The following is a 20034-nucleotide window of genomic DNA, read 5'->3' on the forward strand; positions in this document are numbered from 1 at the left end:
ATGCACTGCATGTAATGACCTTCTGCACTTAAAGGTGGGGCCTTTTATTGGATGTATTCATCATAGTCTAGTCTTTTAATTTCACTGGCAATGCTGATTTAGACAGACAACACTGAGTAAGTAACATGAGAGTATTGAGTATTTGGTTATCATGTATCAACAATGTAACTAATTGTTTTCTATCAATGAACACGTTTTTAGAAGATCAACATCATGTAATGATGCTTTAATGTAGCTACACACAAATGATGATGAAGCCCCTATTATCGCATTAAAGTAAGCTTGTAGTTTTGGTTAGTGTAAAACTGTAAATGATAAGCCGACTATTGTACAAATCCCATACATGTTGACTGCATTGTTGAAGTAGACAATCAGACAAATTACGGGTGAATTTTCAGACTAATCGTTTCACTACTTTAATTACTCTGAATAGCAATTAGGCTACTAAAATCAATATAACGTCTCAACCACCCACACAAAACAAGCATTTCATTTCCCTGCACCACCTACAAAGCATCTATGAAACAAATTGGTTTTGATTGAAACAACAGCTAATGAATTTGTTTTTGAGGCAAAGACATTAAACTACACTTCCACCATGCCCCCGGGTCATCCAGATGTTTTTTTCGCAATATTTCGTGCATCAGAATTGTAACTAACACAATACGATACATTACGATGCATGGGTGATGATTCGAATGAGCCGCCCAGCTGCAAGATTCCCCTTGGCTCGCCGTCTGAACAGAGTTCAGCACTACACACATGAGCAGCGCTTTGGTACCCAGCGGGGATACAGGGAACCAATCAGATGGCAGATTTGATGTCAACTCTGAGGCAGGCGTCTGGAGGGCATTAGAGCTAGTTTACCTCCACAATTCAAATTCCCGACCTTGCGATGCAAGTCACTTTCTAAGAGCGTTTTTTTGACAAGTGTGCTATAATGCATCGACATTTAGCCACTGGGCTCGTGTTTCCACAGCATCACGTCTAATGTGCTTCCAATATAATACATTTAATAGACTTATAGGTGGCAATACAATAAAGAACTATGCCAGAGATTTGTATCATTGTGAAATAACACATTTTCAATAATATAGTTTGCATCGACGACAGGCTATAGTGTTTTAAAATGGAGCGTTTTGCAACGTGTCGGCAACCACGTCGGCAAGAGGGCGAATCTTTCCAGAACCCATTATATGCTTTTAATCAGTGTAAATCAGTGCAAATATTAAACACTTTGCACCACAAACATTTTAACATGAAATTATCAACATTATGAAAATCACAAAAGTTCGATGTAAAACAGAACAATGTAATTGCCTACTATTGACTAATGATTTCCTAATCATATCTGAGCTAATAAACAGCAATTTATGCGACAAATATTGTCAACAACAAAATTATTCTCATTAAATCCAAAGCTTTTGCCCATTGTGCAGCTTATAAGTCACCTTGAGCAGAGACCGTGTGCTCATATTAAATTATTCCTCTTTTGAGCGCTTGAATATTTAGCCTATAAGAACGCAAGGGGAAAACAGTCGGCCTACCCAAATTCCAGTAGGCTGTATTCAAGGAAAAAATGATAGTTTATTGACTGCAGGCGAGGTGTCATAATGTAAACAATAAATAGCCTATAAAAATCGGAGAAAAAAAGACAGAAACCACAAACACCAACGGTCAAGTTTTGCAAGCTGCATGAGTTCTTAAAACTATTCTTTACCTGCGTTCTGCTGATACCTTGACCTCCGTTTCCAGGACTCAAAGAGGGGTGGGTTCTCTGTTGTCCTCCCCAGCCATGACTCGTGGGTCCATACTGAGAACTCATGTCTTTACCCAGCGCGATACCTGCTTGTTGTTGTGCTGTGGGACCACTGTAATCTTGATAGCCACTGCCGTAACCTCGCATCATTGGACTTGGGGACGTCAGCAGCTGGTTCAGGGTCGGAGTGGCCCCTGAGGGGTGCTGACTTTGTCCAGGGAATCTTTGAAAGCCTCCTACATTACCACCAGGCACAGAGGCAGCTCCCATTGCTGCTTTCACATGACTGGCTGAAGTGTTGCTGCCAGGCCCCACCAACATGTTATTGCCCTGCCTTGAAGGACCCATCATGCCGTAGCCAGCGCCACCGTAGCCCGCTCGATACGCCGGATAGTGGTTATACTGGCTGTTGTGGTATCCTTCGTGGGAGTTGTGTACGGGTTCCATACTATTGTGGGCTGAAGAGTGCATTATCCCTATTCCAGTGCTTTGCTGTCCACCATGTTGATCGTAACAGGGCCTAGAACTACCATAGTAATTATTAAACTCAGAAACTGCGTTGTTTCCTCCTGCACTTGGGGGCTGTCGGCTAATGTTATTTGTTGGTCCCGTGTTGGCATGCTCGTACCTGGCGCCCATCCGCTCCCCCGGTTTACAGGTATGGTCCCCTTCAGTCTTGCTCAGCGTCTGCTGATCTAAATGTCCCCCCAATAGATTCTCTTTCCCACCGTGATGCTGGCTGTCATTAGGCCTGTCTCCCCGCGCCCCTTGCCCGTTGTTGTTGATGTTGTTACTTTGTATCTGACGCTGCTGATGTGGAAATTGGTTGAATTGCGACTGCTGGTGTTGAGAGGGAGGGGGATCTCCGCTACCAACATTTTTCAGTTTATGATTCGCTATCAAACCCGTTTCCAACGAGGCAGTGCTCGAATTAGACGACGACATAGACGTTATATTATTTCCACTCTCCTTCTCCCGTGTGTCAGAATTATTAGTAGAAGTTGAATTGACCATATTGTTCTCGTTTCGGCGGTGATGGTCTACATTATTCATTGTGTTAGCCCCATCTCCAGCTCCAAGCATTGCTCCAGTTCGTTGTACAGTTCCTCCTCCCGATTTTCCGGAATTTAGTTCTTGACCTAAAGTACCCGATAATTTTTTGTTTTTATTATTAGTTCTTGTTGGAGCTGATGCCACTTGCGCAGCCATCATCATTTCAACATTTGTGACAGTGTCAGTGAGACAGTGACCCTCAAATAGGCTACTCGCACACGAAAAAGAGACGGATGAAAACAGAAGCAGGAAGAAAATCTTCTATGGAAAAACGAAGCTTTGTTCTAGCACTGTAATTTTTGTCGAGTCAAATGTGAAATGCGTCGCTGACAGCGTCGCGTCGGTGTCAGTTGGGTTTCATATTGAAAGTTGCTCGTCCAAGGTTTAAATGAAACTTTTTTCCTCTCCTCCAACCCGGATATTGGTGAATGCATGTCTCCCGGAGCCCTCCTGGCCCAGCATGGCATAAGAGAGAGAGAGCTCTAGCAGCTATTATCCACCTCCAGGCTCTAGTGCGCCTCGCATGGAAAATGCGGACTGGATTTTGTCCATCTAACGTTTTCTTGCAATGGACTTAATGTGGACATAGGCTTTTAATTCCGTTAATAAACAGCCTATGATAAAACGCACATGTTAGAAGTCGGTTGGCTAGCAAATACAAATCAAGACATTGTAAACCAATTGGTTTACACATCGACGGTGACATATCACAAAACTGACCTCAAACTTGACGTCCCAAGGTAGCCTACATAATTTTTTTTTTTCGTCAACCAATTAGCAAAGTGTCAGTACCTGGTGTCCACATACAGCACCTCTAACCCCATATCGTTCTACCTCTAAACAATGTCTTCAGAATTTCATGCTTCTTCTTGAGGCAACACCATTACTCCATGTCTTAGTTTGAATACAGCATTCTCCCACTGTTCCAGGCAGTTTCTGCAGCTCTGAAAGAGGCAGACACGCAACCACAAGCAGCGCGCTTTAATGTTGTCATCAGAATAAGGATGTAATTACAAGTTGAAGCAGTCGTTTAGATCCTTAATGTTGACACCGACTTTCCGTTCCAATGTAATGATATTCGTCTTGTAAGGCTCTTGACCTGGAATGTGTATGACGTCACTGTTTCTTTAAAAAGGCTCCCATTTCTTTGGTTTCTGTCACATAAGACAGCTGATCTTCTTGAACTTACTTTTTACAATGAAATAAGCACTTTCTGTGTGACATAAGTATTTTCATGTCAAATAATTATTAGGGTCAAGGTGTTTAATGTCAAGAGTATTTGCTCATTTGAATAGACAACCTTATTTAATAAAATAATGTTAAGTTCTGAAAAGAGCTAGGCTGATTGGATGAGGACGAGGGTTATATTGAGATGTCCCCAGAGCTCTCTGGTAACTATCAGATTCAACTATTGTTTATTTAATGTGTCTTGTTGGACAAACTTCAGGTTGTCAGATCCATTTGAAATTGTTCTTAATATGCCAATGAAGAATTATATTGAACAACTGTTCATCATCCTCTATATTCACTCTCTGTCAACATAAATAAATGTTTCAGACAGTCAGTGAAAATGGTAAGACATCTGGTGGAGAAATAGTGCAAGTACAAGACTCATCTCCAAAAGTAGCCATCAGATGGCAACACCTGATGTTACAGTAAAGTGGAACACTTGCCAGCATTCAAGTAGGTCTGATTCCATTCTAGATAATACCATGACATGACTTATTGTCTAATGACCTTTTTTCGATGTTTTTTTTTTGGAACCAATAAACGAAAGGACAACAAAAAGGATAAAGACAACATGTAAGGCTGAAAGATATCAGAAATTGCATTCTTAACCCTTTTATCCAGTACACCATGAAAGCTTTGGGTCATCTGAACAAAATAGTTATCAAAGAATATAATCAATTATGTTACAATACCAGATCAGTGGCCAAACATTTGATATTCAGTAGTTGACAGTGAAAGAAGATGTTATCATATGTCTGTTTAGTATTTCATCTAGCAGCCTCACTGCTGCTTTGGGTGTGCTATGGCAGCTTTGCAACTCTAATTTTCCTCTCTTGCTCATTAAAAAGCTCACTGTTCTCCCATTAATCTGCAGACACACTGATCTATTTGAATGGAGAGAGGAACAATGGCTTGGTGAATTTGCATTTATGTTTAATTTATAACCTTCAGGGCCCCCTGATGCAGCAAGATTGAAACTATAATTCCAGACAAACATGCATAAGGGGAGGGGCTTAATTAATACAGATCTGGAATTGAATGTATTTGTGTATGTGTGTGCGCGTGTGTGCGTGCATGTATGTTTAAGTGCACTGCGTTTATAAGCATGTGCATCCGTGCAAGACAGTGTCTGAGACAGAAGTCAGACACAATCTCTCTCACACACACACACACACACACACACACACACATACACACACACAAGCTCTCACACACACACACACACACACACACACACACACACACACAAACCTTGAATCCATGGGGGGATAACATGCCACTATTCCTGTCTGTCAGGAGGCAGGAGCCTCTTCATGGGGAATCTGCAGGGATCTCCCCCAGCAGAGCAGAGCAGAGCAGAGCAGAGCAGAGCAGTGGCAGCAGAACAAGCCTGGCCAAGCACAGAAAGTGGGTCAGCCTGGAAAAAAAACACTGCTCAGGATGCAACCCTGTTCCACCGTGCCACTGTGCAGTATGTGTGTGTATGTGTGTGTGTGTGTGTGTGAAAGAGAGGGAGAGACAGATACATTGTGTGTGTGTGTGTGTGTGTGTGTGTGTGAGTGTGAGTGTGAGTGTGTGTGTGTGTGTGTGTGTGTGTGTGTGTGTGTGTGTGTGTGTGTGTGTGTGTGAAAGAGAGATAAAAAAACATAAGAGTGTATTTTGCATGAGCAGGGTTGGTGGTATAAAAATACTGCATTTTTAGACTGTGGGACAGACATTGTGAAAACATGGAAAGCCAGCTTGCCATCATGGGCCCACCTTCGCCTGTGGAAGTGTATCGGATTGATCCATAGTCTTTTAATTTCAGGGTTGGGTAAATAACAGCATTTGCATTGATCAGTCTAGGCCGACTGCAGGCCATGTGCATGCGGTGTATGTGTGTGTAAGGGTGTGTTTGTGTGTGTGTGTACATGTGTATTGCCGCATTACTTGATGTGTGACTGAAAATGCATATGAGAATGAGTCGATTCTATATTAAGACCATGGGGGGGGGGGAAGGGTGGACAATACATCACAGATACTGTTTTTTCCTAAATTGGAAATGGATATACATGGGAAGGAGTGGGTCGCTTTATCTATAAATCCTGTGATCATGATGGAGCCAGCAAAACTGCCCCCCTCCACCAAACACACACACAAAAACATGCACGCACATACACACACACATACACACACACTTTGATAGCTGTCACTGGTGCTCTCCTTCAGTGAAGCTCCTGAGCAGAGGAGTGTGTGGAGTATCCCTCGAGAGGCACAGACTCAAAGATCCGCATTTACAAGATCCACACTGAGCTCACTTTAACTGGCTGTGAAGAACTTCTAACCACTCACTGCCTTTGATGTCAAAAACCCAATGGTAAGAACTTGGCAGTAGTCATCATATATGCTGGCGTCCCAATGCTAGTCCGATAGCATTACATGATTGTAGTGCACCATGCTGTGAATTTAGCCAACACCATACCTTACACAGTGCCTTTATTCACTGTATATTTTGTACAGAGTACTACCGTGACTAAGCTGTGGTTACCCAGAGGTAATAAACATACTACCATTTAGATTTATGCTGGGCAGATGTTTTGGACTGAATATGCACTGGACTCTTCCCAGAGAGAAACTTCTAGTACTTTGAAACAAGCCAAAGGTTCCAGTGAATCAGCACTGTCCTAATTCCTCCGTCACATGCCATTAGAGCCTTGGTGAGATGAGTAATGTAAACACAGGCTCGAGCGTGTGGGAGCTCACACTGGGGGACTTCATAGTACAGCTGGGATGTCGGCGTCCTCCAGATTTGTTTGCACAGCCTCCTGGGATAGGCGGTCTGTTGACAGGAGGACTGACACATCACTGGGGCTGCTGACCCCCTCCTACACCCGCCCTGAAGGTCAAAGGTCATATGACACAACAAGGGGCACATACTGTACTCCCCAGTTTCCACCAGCCGTGCCACGCTGTGAATCCTCACGAGGACAAGCTAAAAAATCAACGTTTTATATCCTGGAGCTTGCAAAGGACAACTTTTATAACCACAAAGCTGGGTATTCTGGAACGATTTTGAATTAGGCTAATTAGGTTAGTGTTTTGTTTGTTTGTTCAGGAGGCACGATCAAAGTGATATTTCACCAATTTGTGTCAGCAGTGGCAGAGAGGAGGTAGAGTTAGGAGAACACAGGACGTTAATCTCCTCAGGTTGGGCTTACGTTACGTTAGGGACACAAACAAAAGACTCATGAATAATAAAAAAGCTTGATGAGAGACGGAACAAAATGTGTGCCTTATTACTGTCTTAGTAATAGCAGGATTTGACTTCATTAGATGTTTGTTTGAGTATTTCATTCTGGAGCTTTCCACCCTAGTTGGATGTGTCTTCAATCAGCCCGAGTGGAAAAATGAACCATATCTGGTTTGTCTGACCCGGGAGCTCCCCTGTTTGAGAGCAAGCGGCTGTTTTGATCTTATCTAATATTTATGAATAACTTCCTTGATATTTCCTATGCTCTGTACAGCCATCCGCTTTCACAGCGTTACACAATGATGTCTTAGAGGGGTACGGCTGAGATCAAACACTGCCTCGGCTCAGAATACAAAACACGTTCACTCCATAGCCGGAGAGAAACTCTGCAGTGAGCATCTAACGCTGTGTGATTGAAATACAAGCTTCGCTAGGCTCAGTGTACAGTTTGATGATATTTGTATTTGTGTTTCTGTCAAAGGAATGAGGGTGCAAGCTGAGAAAACGCTGTCACTATATGAGGTCTGTGATGTTACATGCGTGCGTGCGTGAGTGTGTGTGTGTGTATGTGTGTACAAGCACTAAAACGTACACACAAGTGTGTTTACGTCTGTCTGTGTGTGCCAGTGTGTGTGCCGACAGAGTTCTGATAATATTGTACTGTCTGTCTGGCCTAGCGCCTAGGCTTTGTCCAGCAAGCCAGACAAGCCACGTTTCAAGATATTTTTCTTCCGTCATAGAAAATGTGAGTGTATGTGAATCAGATGTGTGTGACTATCTCTCCATAAAAGTCAAGTGTTCTCCATGTTATTCTCCCAAAGTGGCCTGATTCCCAAGCCCTTTTGTTGGTCTAATGGAGGCTACACGACACACGATACCGCAATTACAGCCACGGCGATCTGCCTGATAATATTGAGAGCAAAGTGGGTAATTTGAGGCTGTTGTGTTGAAGAGACGGGAGTGGGGGACGTGTGTGTGTGTGTCAGGGTAGAGGGGTTGGTTTTCTTGTGTCACCACCCATCACCCATCACCCTAATCATTCTCCATGTGATGCCAGTGAGCCACCAGCCGCCAAGACACTCAGCAGAAGAATGCTGATGAGCCCCGAGGCTTTCTCCAGGTGATCACAGCACAGCAAGCTACTCAGCAGTACTCCCCCTCACACACCACTTCACCTGCACATGGGCTACATACTGCTGTCCATTAATAACTTCACCCATCAATTTCGATCAATTAATCAATTTAATTGATGTGATGAACGAGAGAAACCGATTGATTTTGACTTGTTAAAAACAAGTGCTTTGTCAATAAGTTAAATGTCATTGCTAGATGGGACATGTGGTAAGTCTTAATAATTGAATATTGGCTTGTTTCAGTTACACAAAATGTTCAGACATCTATGCTGAAGCTACTAAATTACATTGTGGACCTTTAACCAATTTTGGGAATAAAATAAGCAATCTATCGCATTCGATAGAACACTGTATCTGTGAACGCAAGGAGGGAGACAGACAGTACAATCACTGCACAAGTCCGTGCCTATTCTGTCAACACTTATAATCAAAGGCTTCTCCCATGAGTGATCTGTCCAAACAATTTAAACAGAGTCCCTTTGTATCATCATGCCATTTAACGTGTCAGCCAGGATATGAAAGGAGGCTCATGTGTTGAAATGGCAAGCCTGGCTCCTGTGACAACCATACAGCGAGACAGTCTCCACAGGAGCCTCAGCAGTGTGTTCAAATTTTAAATATGTTTTGACACAAAATCAAAAGTTGCTCAATATTTTAGGGGGAAATTCTCTTCTCCGAGTGATCTTGTGTTAAAGCCCAATGTGAAGCAAGCAGACAGACAGGGCAGGCTGACAGACAGACTGATAGATAGACAGACAGACAGACAGACGGACAGACACCTGCGTCCTCTGTTCACACTGACAGGCTCTTTGACATTTTCTAGCAGGAAGGGGAAACCTTTTTATTCTCTATTTTAGAGTGTGAGCCATCACCAGTCAGATTTCTCTCTGATCTCAGCACATCTGAATTCTGTGAAAGTGTCCGATGTGATCAATGTGAATCCCTGTTTCTTCTGCCTACTAACTCTATACCCTAAGCTTTCAAACCTAATGCTGTCTCTAGTATGTACTGTACGTATGATCATCTTCGGCTTCTCTGGTCTAACTGTCTAATAACCAGGCACATTAATTAGGGTACTAATGAGGCCCTACTGTTTGTCTGAATGTTAATGAACACCAGATGTTTTACAATTAGCAAGATCTGAGTCACTTATTGATTGGTACAGTAAGAATATAAACTAGGACATTCATATAAAATGGGAACAGCATGACATCTAAATACAGAAAAATCTAATTGTTTAATCACAAAGGTTCTGGAGAATTACAAATTCTCTTTTTTGCATTAATGGGTACCGAGTCTATTCCATTGGTCTTCACAATGCCCTAATCCTGAGGATAACATTCCTAATCTTCTAAAAAATTGAAAGTGTTTTTCTTAACCAAGACCCACATTATGCCAACTTACAAATTAGCATGTTTAATGCACCAAAATGTTTTATAACTAACAAAAAGGGAGGCAGTGGAAAACAAAAGAAAACTCAGTAATGAGATTATCTCTGTGGAGCGGACAGTGCTCATCATTATGTTTCATTCAAATGGGAGAGATTACAAGTCACATTCAAAAGACTGTAATCCATGAAAGACACCAGATATGATTATTTTTCTTTAAATTCCTTGGTGACAGACAAGGATTGATAGAAACTGAAATCATAAGAAGTTTTGGTATTTTAAAATATTATCTAACGCAAAAAAAAAAGCCCCACTTGGTGGAAGATTTGCTTTAGTTAATTTAGTTAGATACTGAAGCAATTGATTTTTAGGGGAAAATCTTTCCAAAGGAGATATTTAAGGAGAAATACTATCTGTGTTATTATTACAAAGTAAGTATAGTGTTAGGATGAGCCAGAGCTTTTTAGGGTAAAACCTTCCTTAACATATTCATCTAACTCCTGCCACCGACTGCCATCTTGACAGGTCAGATCCATGTTATACCCCTCCTACGCTGAGTTGCAAGGTGTTGCCAGCATCTCCTCATCATCCGATTCCTTTCTGGCTGATCTCTCTAGGGTGGCTTTCAGCCTCCTTCATCCCTGACCTCCCTTAGTTTCTGACAAGGTCAAACATTTCCCATTAGGCGAGAACTGGGCGCGGAGAGGTATCCAAGTCGTGCGTGGTGAAGGTCAGCTGCTGCATAATGAACTGGAAAATGTCAATTCTATTACTTCCCATTTAAATAGAGGATTTTCCGGCACGAGGAACAAGGGTGATATTTACCCTTTCCCAAGCAGGCCTGGAGCAAAGAGGCCTCTTAATCCAGCTCGAGGTGTGAAATTGAGTCGTACGGGGAGGAATTTGATTCCCCTGCCAGGAATGAGAGCTGTAAGCATATATCCATACTTGACTGGAAAAGAACAGGAAAAAAGAACGTTTTTGCCTTTAAACATTTGCTCCAACATAAAATTGAAATGACAATACCACACCGAGCTACCTATCTACATTAGGGTGACAGCTCAGATGTTCATTTTAAGCAGTATAATAATCCATCTTTTCTCATGTTGAAGCGACTGAAACCCACACCCAACAAACCTAGCATATCAATGCCTGTGTAGATTTGTGGTAGAAACACAGGGAGAAGCTTCGGCAATGTGACTAAAGGGCATCCAAAGGAGAACGTTCATAATGATCCCTCTAAAACAATTTCCATTAATTTTCATCCATCTCGCTGGGGAGTAATATCTGCATGCCCGAGGCAGGTTTAAATTGCACAGTCTGCCTGAGAAAAGAACAGTGCGACTCCCGGGTGTCCGTCCTCCCCATCAGACCAGGAAGACAGAGGGACAGGACGCCCAGGAGAGGGGCGATGCTCTGCCACTGAATAAGATAAGCCAGGCTACTGCCACACAACCACACCCCTTCCCTGAGACAATAGCTCTGCTGTTTGATGTCAGCCAAAAGGCTCACGTGTCTGCTTGCTGGCTGTACAGGAGTCCACAGTAGACACCTGTTAGAAAGACACAGTGAGAACACAATGTCAAAGGCACAGCTTGAATAATATGATCATTTCATATTCTGACTCCCTGCCAAGGAGTATGTCTCCCAGACATCAGGGTACTTATTCAGTCAGTGTGAGGGGGATAATACTGGCTGCAGGGTAAGAGGGAAGACAGCCAGCAAATGTCACCAACCTGGCAACCTGGGGATCTTCAAAGTGTCCCTGTCGATGACAAGTCATTCTGTGCCCATGCTGACACCTCTTTCCTTAGCAGCCACTGTGCCCATTGCCTGGTGACACTGGGCACGTCTCCTGGGTGCGGGCACACCTGGCAGTCTGTCAGTGGTCGCAGGTTGGAGAGAGGGCAAAGAGGGCAAGGCAAGGGAGACGTATTTCTTTAAAAGAAGACATGCCACACCTTCACTTTGACAAGCAGCTAGACTGGTACCAATATAAGCCAACAAATCCCACAGACAGTGGAGTTTTACTGCAAACTTTTCAATATCCTGTCTTTTAATTTCTGGTTGCCTGGCTCATTTGCAAGTAGGGGTGGGAGAGATGACTGCTAGACTGTCCACCGGAGGGGCTCAAAGGGATCATGTGTTGATTAATATCTGGAGGGCAGCACTGAGGCTGAGGGAGAGACAGAGAGTGTGAGGGACAGAGAGAGAGGTAAGAAAGAGAGAGAAAGGAAGAAAGAAAGAAAGAAAAAAAGAAAGGAAGGAAGAAAGAAAGAAAGAAAAAAGAGAGGGGGAGGAGAGAGGGGGAGACAGTAAGGAAGGGAGGACAGAGGGAGAGAGGGAAAGAGAGAGAAAGAGAGGAGCGGGAGCAGAAAGAGAGAAATAGAGGATTCTCTTCACTAGCACCCAGGGAGAGGCCTGCTGGCCGGGGTAATGAGCCTGAAACAGACAGAGAAGAGAGGAGGCACAAGGACAGGCCTCTCTCTCCCCACCACCCCCTGGCTTGGGGAGCTGCTTTCCATTGACACTACTTTTCTATTTAGCTCTGTCTATCTTTTCATGTCAGGAGCAGTATCTCATAGACATGCGCACACACGTGCACACACACATGCAATTGAACATGTTCCACCCTCTGTCATTCAGACAGCCTCTTGTCACCCCCTTTAATACAACGCCGTAACTCTCCCCTATCAGTCTCACACAACCTGAAACAGTCCCTCGCCCTAAAGCATGTCAGCTTCTCAAGGTCCTTCAAATCTCACTGACCACGGCAACCACACACTTCAAATGCTCACAGGCTTACATCTTCGGTTCAAACAGCATAGGGCGCATCCTTTCATGGTCACTGGTGGGAGCCCTGCACGCGGCGAGGGGCTTTCAGAGGTAAATACGAGGGCAGGGACGGGGATTAAGGACGGTCGGGGTGTTCCAGTGGGTCGCCACGTTGGGCCAGTCATGCCGTGTGAGAGGATTACTCCGCTATGAATTTTGAGCACTCACCCACTGAGCTATGCACTGCCCCCCCCCCCTCTCTCTCTCTCTCTCTCTCTCTCTCGGAATGGATAGTTTGGTGAAGGGATGGATGGAGGGATGGGAATTGAACACCGAGAGTCATCACTTATAGGATGCATGCATAAAGACTTATAGAGGAAGTCATGGAGTGAGGGAGAATGGTAAAGGCGAGGGGGAAAGAAAATGCGTAAAGAGGCTGTGCCCATGAGAAAAAGGGAAAAGGGGAGAGAGAGAGGAAAGGGGTGTGTGGGTTTGAGCAAATGAGCATTTGGAGCAAACGAGAGATGGAAGTCGAAAAAGAAAGAGCGCAAGACACAGAAATAAAGCAGATAGAAGGGAGGTGTAGGGTGCAGATTTCCCACAAGCTGAGTGACTTTCTCTCTCTTTCCCCCCCTCTCTCCATTCCCCCCCTGTCCTTTCTGTCTCTGCGTGGCTTCCCCTCACATCAGATTAGCTCCTGCCCTGAGAGACAGCAGAACAACTCCTCTGTCAAAGTTATTTAAAACACATCTGACACTGGGGCTTCGCTCTCTCTCTGTCTGCACTCGCATTCTCTACTCCTGCCTCCATCTCTCCATTCGCCCGTCCTTGTCAGGGCCAAACTTCAGGCTTGTGGCCGTCCGTACCTACAGCAGGGGACGAATGTCCCATGGCTTCCGAAGTCACTATCAATCAAACTAAGTCTGTGGGGGAGGACCAAGCTATGAAGGGATGAACCGACAGAGAGAGAGAAAGGGATGGAGGGAGGCACCGAAACAGGGAGATTCGCATTCATCACAGACGATGTCAACGAGGACCCAACCTGGGTATTGTAATAGATATATTATTTTCTTTTTAAACGCAGCCTCACAAAAGGTGCTTCAAGTTAAAATGATGAATATGAGCGGGATCCCTCCACTATGAATTTACTTTAAACATTTCGCCGGGAGGATAGCCATCCACATCTGCTGGTAAAAAAAATAAAAAAAATCTATGAAACGATGTCAGCATAAAATGTATCTGAATGGTACGAGGGTGAAACACACAGGGCTTTATCTAGGGCCTGGCCATGCATTGACCAGTACTATGTCTGTGAGTGGGTCTCATGTGTGAGGGGAGAAGTTCCTGTCCATGAGTCAGGCTGACAAGGCTTCATCCATCCAGGCTCCAGACAGCCTGGCCCTGCCCGGCCCAGCCCTGACAGAGATGGGTGTTTCAGTTCCTCAGTCATGGTCCTCCATGATGAATGGCCTCTACCGCTGGGGCTGGCTGAGGAAGGAAGGCAGGAAGGGGGCCTGGGAGCCCTCTGAGGATCGATACTCTCAGTAGGACCTGCCTCGCATCTTAAAAACCCACCCCCTCCCGACGTGTTTTGAATCATTGTCCCTGGTACAGGCTTGTGGAGAGAGAGTGTGTGTGTGTGTGTGTGTTTGTGCAGCGGTAGACTATGTGTGCATGTGTATGCATGGAAAGGGGAGAGAGTTGTCTATGTGTGTGGAAAAAAATGTGCGTGTTTTGTTTTTGAGTTGGGGGTAAAACGTCTGCATCAAATGTGTCAGCAGGTTTCAAGAGGGACCTGCATGTCAGCAAACTCAAGGTCGGCATGGCAGGCTTTTCTCTCTCTCTCTCTCTCTCTCTCTCTCTCTCTCTCTCTCTCTCTCTCTCTCTCTCTCTCTCTCTCTCTCTCTCTCTTTCTCTCTCTCTCTCTCTCTCTCTCTCTCTCTCTCTCTCTCTCTCTCTCTCTCTCCTCTCTCTCCTCTCACACACACACACACACACACACACACAGCCTATAGTTTCCAGGATGTGCTCTGACTTCTCTCACCTAACACAGACATTCTCACAGACGTGGCTGAACACTGTGATCCTGAACGTGTCCAAGAGGATGGATCCCCTTTTAATGAGCCAAAAAAACAATGACTAGACTAATGGGCTTATAATGGGGATATTGAATGAATGGGGATTGAATTGGATCTTGGGGGGGATTTGAATAGGAGCCAATGTGAAGGGTGTGAGTCTGAAACCCCAGACAAACGGAGGAGGGCGTACAGGGAGGGTGGACTGGAGGGGGAAGGTGGAGGGGAAGAACCGTCAAGCCAAATCAATACAACCCGACTGACTCGCCTCATTGGGCATGTGATATAGGAGAGCGGACAGCTCCACTGTGGCATAAATAAAACATGAAAACCCCACAATTTATTAAGCCAAATCGACAGAGATCTATTTCCACCGTATCAGTGTATTTTTTTATTTGTCAAGCTAATCTGGGATGGGAGGGGCAGACTGTTGCTTTATCCAATTTGAGGCACAAGACCCGAAATGTGATTCAGCTTTGTTTGTAAATTAATGATTTAATCAAAGGTGCTTGGCTGGGTGGGTTGCATTCTGGGATGAGAAACCAGTCACAGAGAACAGACATGCTGAGACGGACTAAACACTGGGAGGAGAATTGCAGCCCAATAGCCCCGTCTTCTACTGGGCTAATGTTGTACATGCCCTCCACCACACACAAGCCAGCGACCACATTTGATTGGATTGTACACGAAGAGCCTCATTCCTATCCTAATGACAGTGTTAGGGCCATTCTGTTAACCATGCCATGAAAGGGAAGGCTGGGCACAGTGGTGATACTGTGTTGTTCTTTGTCAGATGCAGACACATGAATACAAGTCTGACAGGGCTAATACGTTTAGGCTGAAAAGCTGCTTTGAATCCTAATGGGAGGAAGAGGAAGTTGTTCCCATCTATTTCTTTGAGATTAACATGATGGGTTTAAGGGAAAAGGTGTCTGGTGATGGTTTAACTTGGAAAATTGAATGGAACCTCCTCAATCTCATCTGTCCCAATAGAACACCTGACAATGATCTCCTAAAATGATCTATTCACTAAACAGTATGGACTTTCGTGTTGGATAATCCTACTATGCAACAGGCGTCTTTTTGTGGTGACTACGAAATGGAAATATAACCTGTTGATGCTGTTATCGATGTCCTCAAAAGCCTAGAAGCTACTAAACTGGGCCGTTCAACTGCTCATTACACGTGAGCACACTGTGGTGAGTTTGATAGCCGTTGTCCTTTGATGGGCTTCCCACTGCCCGTAAGCTTTTCTCACTGTAAAGCATTTCCTTTAAGCAGCTTGGACATGGACCTGTTGTATTATTCTCTGTTCATTAACCTTCACCTCTATTTGTAGACAGGCCATTGCTTTTAAGGAGTTTCATTTCCAAAACAACTGTAGTCTGGACAAAAGAAGGCACTGTGCTCTCCTTTTTTTTCCTCTTTCTCAGCCTATTTCTTCAGAAGCTCTCAGAGTGAGTTCTGGCACAGACCCAGAAGACAGGAGAGCACAAGAGAGGAGTGACACTGATTGTGCTTCCTCTAATTAAACCCTGCCTGACCCTGGTGTTGGAAAATCATTAGTTCCCCCTCGTAATCATCACACAGCAGCAATTACATTCTATTTTGCTCCATTTGCATTGACAAGATTTCCTAGAACTATCAAAGAGTGAACAAAAAAACCTGAAGAGAAGCTAAATAAATCCAAAAATCCCTCAACAACGGTGTTATTCATAATGGTACCAGCAGGTCAGCCAAAATTAAAGAAAAAAAAACATGGCTAAAAACAGCCCTGAGAACATGTTGCAAGGCATCTTTAGATATTTGTTCCCAACATGGGTAAACATGCTAGGTCACAGTCCATGTAATTCCAGCTTGGGTTCTTTGTGATTCTGATGTGATTTGTTTATGGAAGGAAAGTATTCACCCTGAGGAGAGCAGAAACACCACAGCTCATAGCATCATCTGGCTGCATGTGCGGTGTGAAAACTATGTTATAACTACACACGTAAAAAATATCCTCCTAAAACAAATACATTCTAAACGGACCTCTGACCATACATACATTAATATGCGGTCTTGTGTTGCATAGATGAACTGTCAATATGAATTGTACACAATGTATATCTGTGTGTGTTAGAAGGAAGGTAAAGGAAGATATACTAGAGAGTCAGTGGAAAACAAGGACCAAAACAACAAGACCCTAATGCGATTCAGAGAGCAGCCACTGCAATTTATTCCAACGCAGAAAGCAGAATTTACATGAGGGTGGAGCACGTGAGTGTACTTCAGAAAGTGCACAAGGACAGATTCTTCATCTGTATTCTGTGTGACAGCTTTCTGCTGGGGTAGCGTTTCCCTCCACAAGATGCCATCTCTGGAGAAACAGTGGGAGCATGCCACGCCGTAAAAAAAGACCCTTGAAAATGCATATACAACTGGCACATACACAAACTGGAGAAGCGCATGTCATCTCCCGCTGCTGTCATGCTAGTGCAGTTCCTAAATCTGACAACAGCAGCAGAGTAAGGTCGTCGTGTTAAAATGAGAATTATGCCGGCAAATACCCCAGAGGCGTCAAGCTTTCCAGGAGAGAGAACGCTGTGTTAGCATTTTTATTCCAATTCTACAGTTATTCAAGTCATTGTCATTTGAGTTCAATAAACAAAAGCATTGATGTGGAACTGATTCAGAGTACGTGAATCATATTGGAGGGGTCCAATTGCTCAGGGTTGAATAACACTCACGAAACACACACACACAAACACACACATAGACACACTTAATCTCTCGCCAGAGTGTGATTGACTGAAATTCCCAGTGGTCCTATAGAAAGGATCTTCTACCAAAACCTAGTTAACACAAGTGCCAGAGAATAATTAGAGATAATGATTCCACATTACAGACGCCATGAAATTGTACAGGGTGCCATGTATCTCCAGTGAGAGGCCATCCAAGCCTACTGGTAACCCAATAGCACCATAGAGAGCCAGTGCCAACATACTAATGTGACCCTCCTCTCCTCCCAGGCATTTGAAGCTGTCCAAGGCTCTAATGAGCAGTGCTCCATCACTCCATAAGCAGGTGATAATGTGGGGGGTTCAACCCGATGGGGTGTTTACACACTGGGTCTTTACAGCCCCTGCTGAGCCAGTTATCGCGAGAGGGAGGGAGAGTGAAGGAACCAAGGGAAGGAGGGGGTAAGAGTTGGCTGGCTTGGTCCTGGTTCACTGGGCTAAAGGCCGAGTCAGGTGTAGAGAGCTTGGGGTTCACAGGACACCTGTGAAGTGATGAACATTGATGAAACGTGGCAAAGTGACAGCGTGCGCTACAGGATTGTGAGGGATGGTTGCAGCATAGGTGAGACGCTCAACAAGCAAATGTAATCTATTTGCATTAAAGGGAGGGTAGTAAGCATTTGTCCACTACAGCAGTAGATACATAATGTGCTTGGCAATTTATAATAATTCAGTTTTTTCCCCCTTTCTAGCTTTATTCATGTGGCCCACAGTACATAATGATATAACCAGTCCCTTAAAAAACATTGCAATTACTTTGTGAGGAAATTAATCACATAAAGGAACAGCATGATAAGGACTAATAACTGGTTATTACAGAGGACACTTTTCATCGCTGCAAAAACCTTACCTCGCTTCATCAGGAGAGAACATAGAACATTCTGGAGCCAGATTTCACATTAAGGCAATTTAGAAAATTCCAGACTGCCTGATTTAGGGGTCAGACTTCTGTGTAACTTAATTTGACAAGATTAATTATACAATTAATTCCAAACTCTTCTCAATTATGTGGAAAATGCTGGCTGCCTACTCAGAATGACCTTTCACCTATGGTGAGGTGAGGTACCTGATAAGCATAATTTCAAAAGGACCAAAAGAAATAGCAGTGTTTTCATCTTGTGCTATGCTCAGCCAATTGCTGTTCTTAATTGGCCATGACTTAAGATGGCCAAATGTTAAGCCATTCACACATTTCAATGGGTTAAAAATGTGCCTTTGACTGACACAATCAATTGAGACTTAATTGCATGATAGCTGATTTAGCCATCAACAGTCGTAAGACAAAGATAAGGCTCACCTTGCTGCCTGTAAATTGAGAGCTAGTCCATAATAATGAGTTGAGGTGGAACTTTGTCTAGCGGTAGGCAAAGTACACAAAATATAAGTAAATGATAATAAACACAAGTGTACTAACTGTGCTGTGACCTACCTTAACAAAGAGGTTCAAAAAGTATATATGGAATTGGTAAAGTATACAATAATTGCCTGTCCCTCTTTCAGAAAATAAGTGAGGTGATACCAGTCATGTTTAACCCAAATTAAATCTAAATGGGGTCCTCTTTCATAATTCATGCTGAGCCAGAAAGGAGGTCCAGGAGTAGAATTCATCCTCCCAGACAGCCAAGCAACCATTATCAACATGGTTTTTAGACTGATAGAAGAAAATTCACCAGGGATAGGTGTAAAACCTCTTTCAAAGCTTCAGAATCCCTCTTGCTCATCCCATCACAATCTTTCTCTCCCTCTTTGTCAGTCTTTTCTCTTGCTCTCTACCTTCAGAGAACAGAAAAAAAAGGAAAAATAGCCTACTTGACCTTAATCTGCCCAGTAGTGAGTAGCTGAGAGATGACATGCAACCTCAAAGGTAAAGGGCAATTGTTTCTTTTTACTCTTCGGAGAGCCAATTTACACCCCCCAGGGAATTATTCTGAAGCTGTGAACTATTTCAGGTCTGCCACACTGTTTCTGGTGTTCTCAGCTGAGTGGGCCACGTGGAGTAAGCTCCAGTTTCTTACCTCTCCATCACCTTCTGACCCAATTTAGTCCCCAAATGAATTATGGACCATATTTAAATATGGAAAAGAGAAGGGCTGCATTACGCTAAAGTCAGAACAAAGCTATGTTTGAAGTCCTAATCTGTTTAAGTATTTTGAGGATTTCTGGAAGATTGACTACCTATTATGTAATGACATAATCTGTAGTCAATCTGATATAGTCTGACATGATTTAGTATCACGTCATAGAAATACAGACATACATCACACAATTGCAGTGAGAATACTTCAAACAATATATAAATGCACAACACACACACACACATCGGTTTAACGATGGACTGAGTTCCACTGTGAAAGAGTCTTCGTGTAAATAACATAAGGCCTCCATATCGTAGAAGGCCATTTCCCCTCCTCATGGTCCACAAACACGCCCACGTGATCATGGTACATCTCCAATTCATCTTAAATTCATTCTCGATACATCTACGCAGTGTCTCCTCTAGGTGTCAGAGAGTGGAGAGCCATGTTCATGACTTGCACAGACACATTGTGAACAATGACCTCAGTGCCTCAACGTACAGGTGAAGGTGCCCAGAGACAATAACCTCTCGAAAA

General features: G+C 43.8%; 1 protein-coding gene across 1 annotated transcript in view; it reads right to left on the reverse strand.

The window, feature by feature from the left end:
• Positions 1-3257, reverse strand: part of LOC146299804 (AT-rich interactive domain-containing protein 1B-like) — a 129587-nt gene extending 126330 nt beyond the window's left edge. Inside the window, exon 1 of the mRNA XM_084676204.1 lies at positions 1721-3257. Within this exon, the coding sequence (XP_084532330.1) occupies positions 1721-2974 (1254 nt within the window). The 5' untranslated portion in view covers positions 2975-3257. The remainder of the gene's footprint in view (positions 1-1720) is intronic.
• Between the last annotated feature and the right edge of the window lie 16777 nt (positions 3258-20034).

This window comes from Hypomesus nipponensis, chromosome 3 (assembly GCF_054491055.1).
Source record: "Hypomesus nipponensis isolate SF chromosome 3, ASM5449105v1, whole genome shotgun sequence".
In the NCBI taxonomy this organism is placed as follows: Eukaryota; Metazoa; Chordata; class Actinopteri; order Osmeriformes; family Osmeridae; genus Hypomesus; species Hypomesus nipponensis.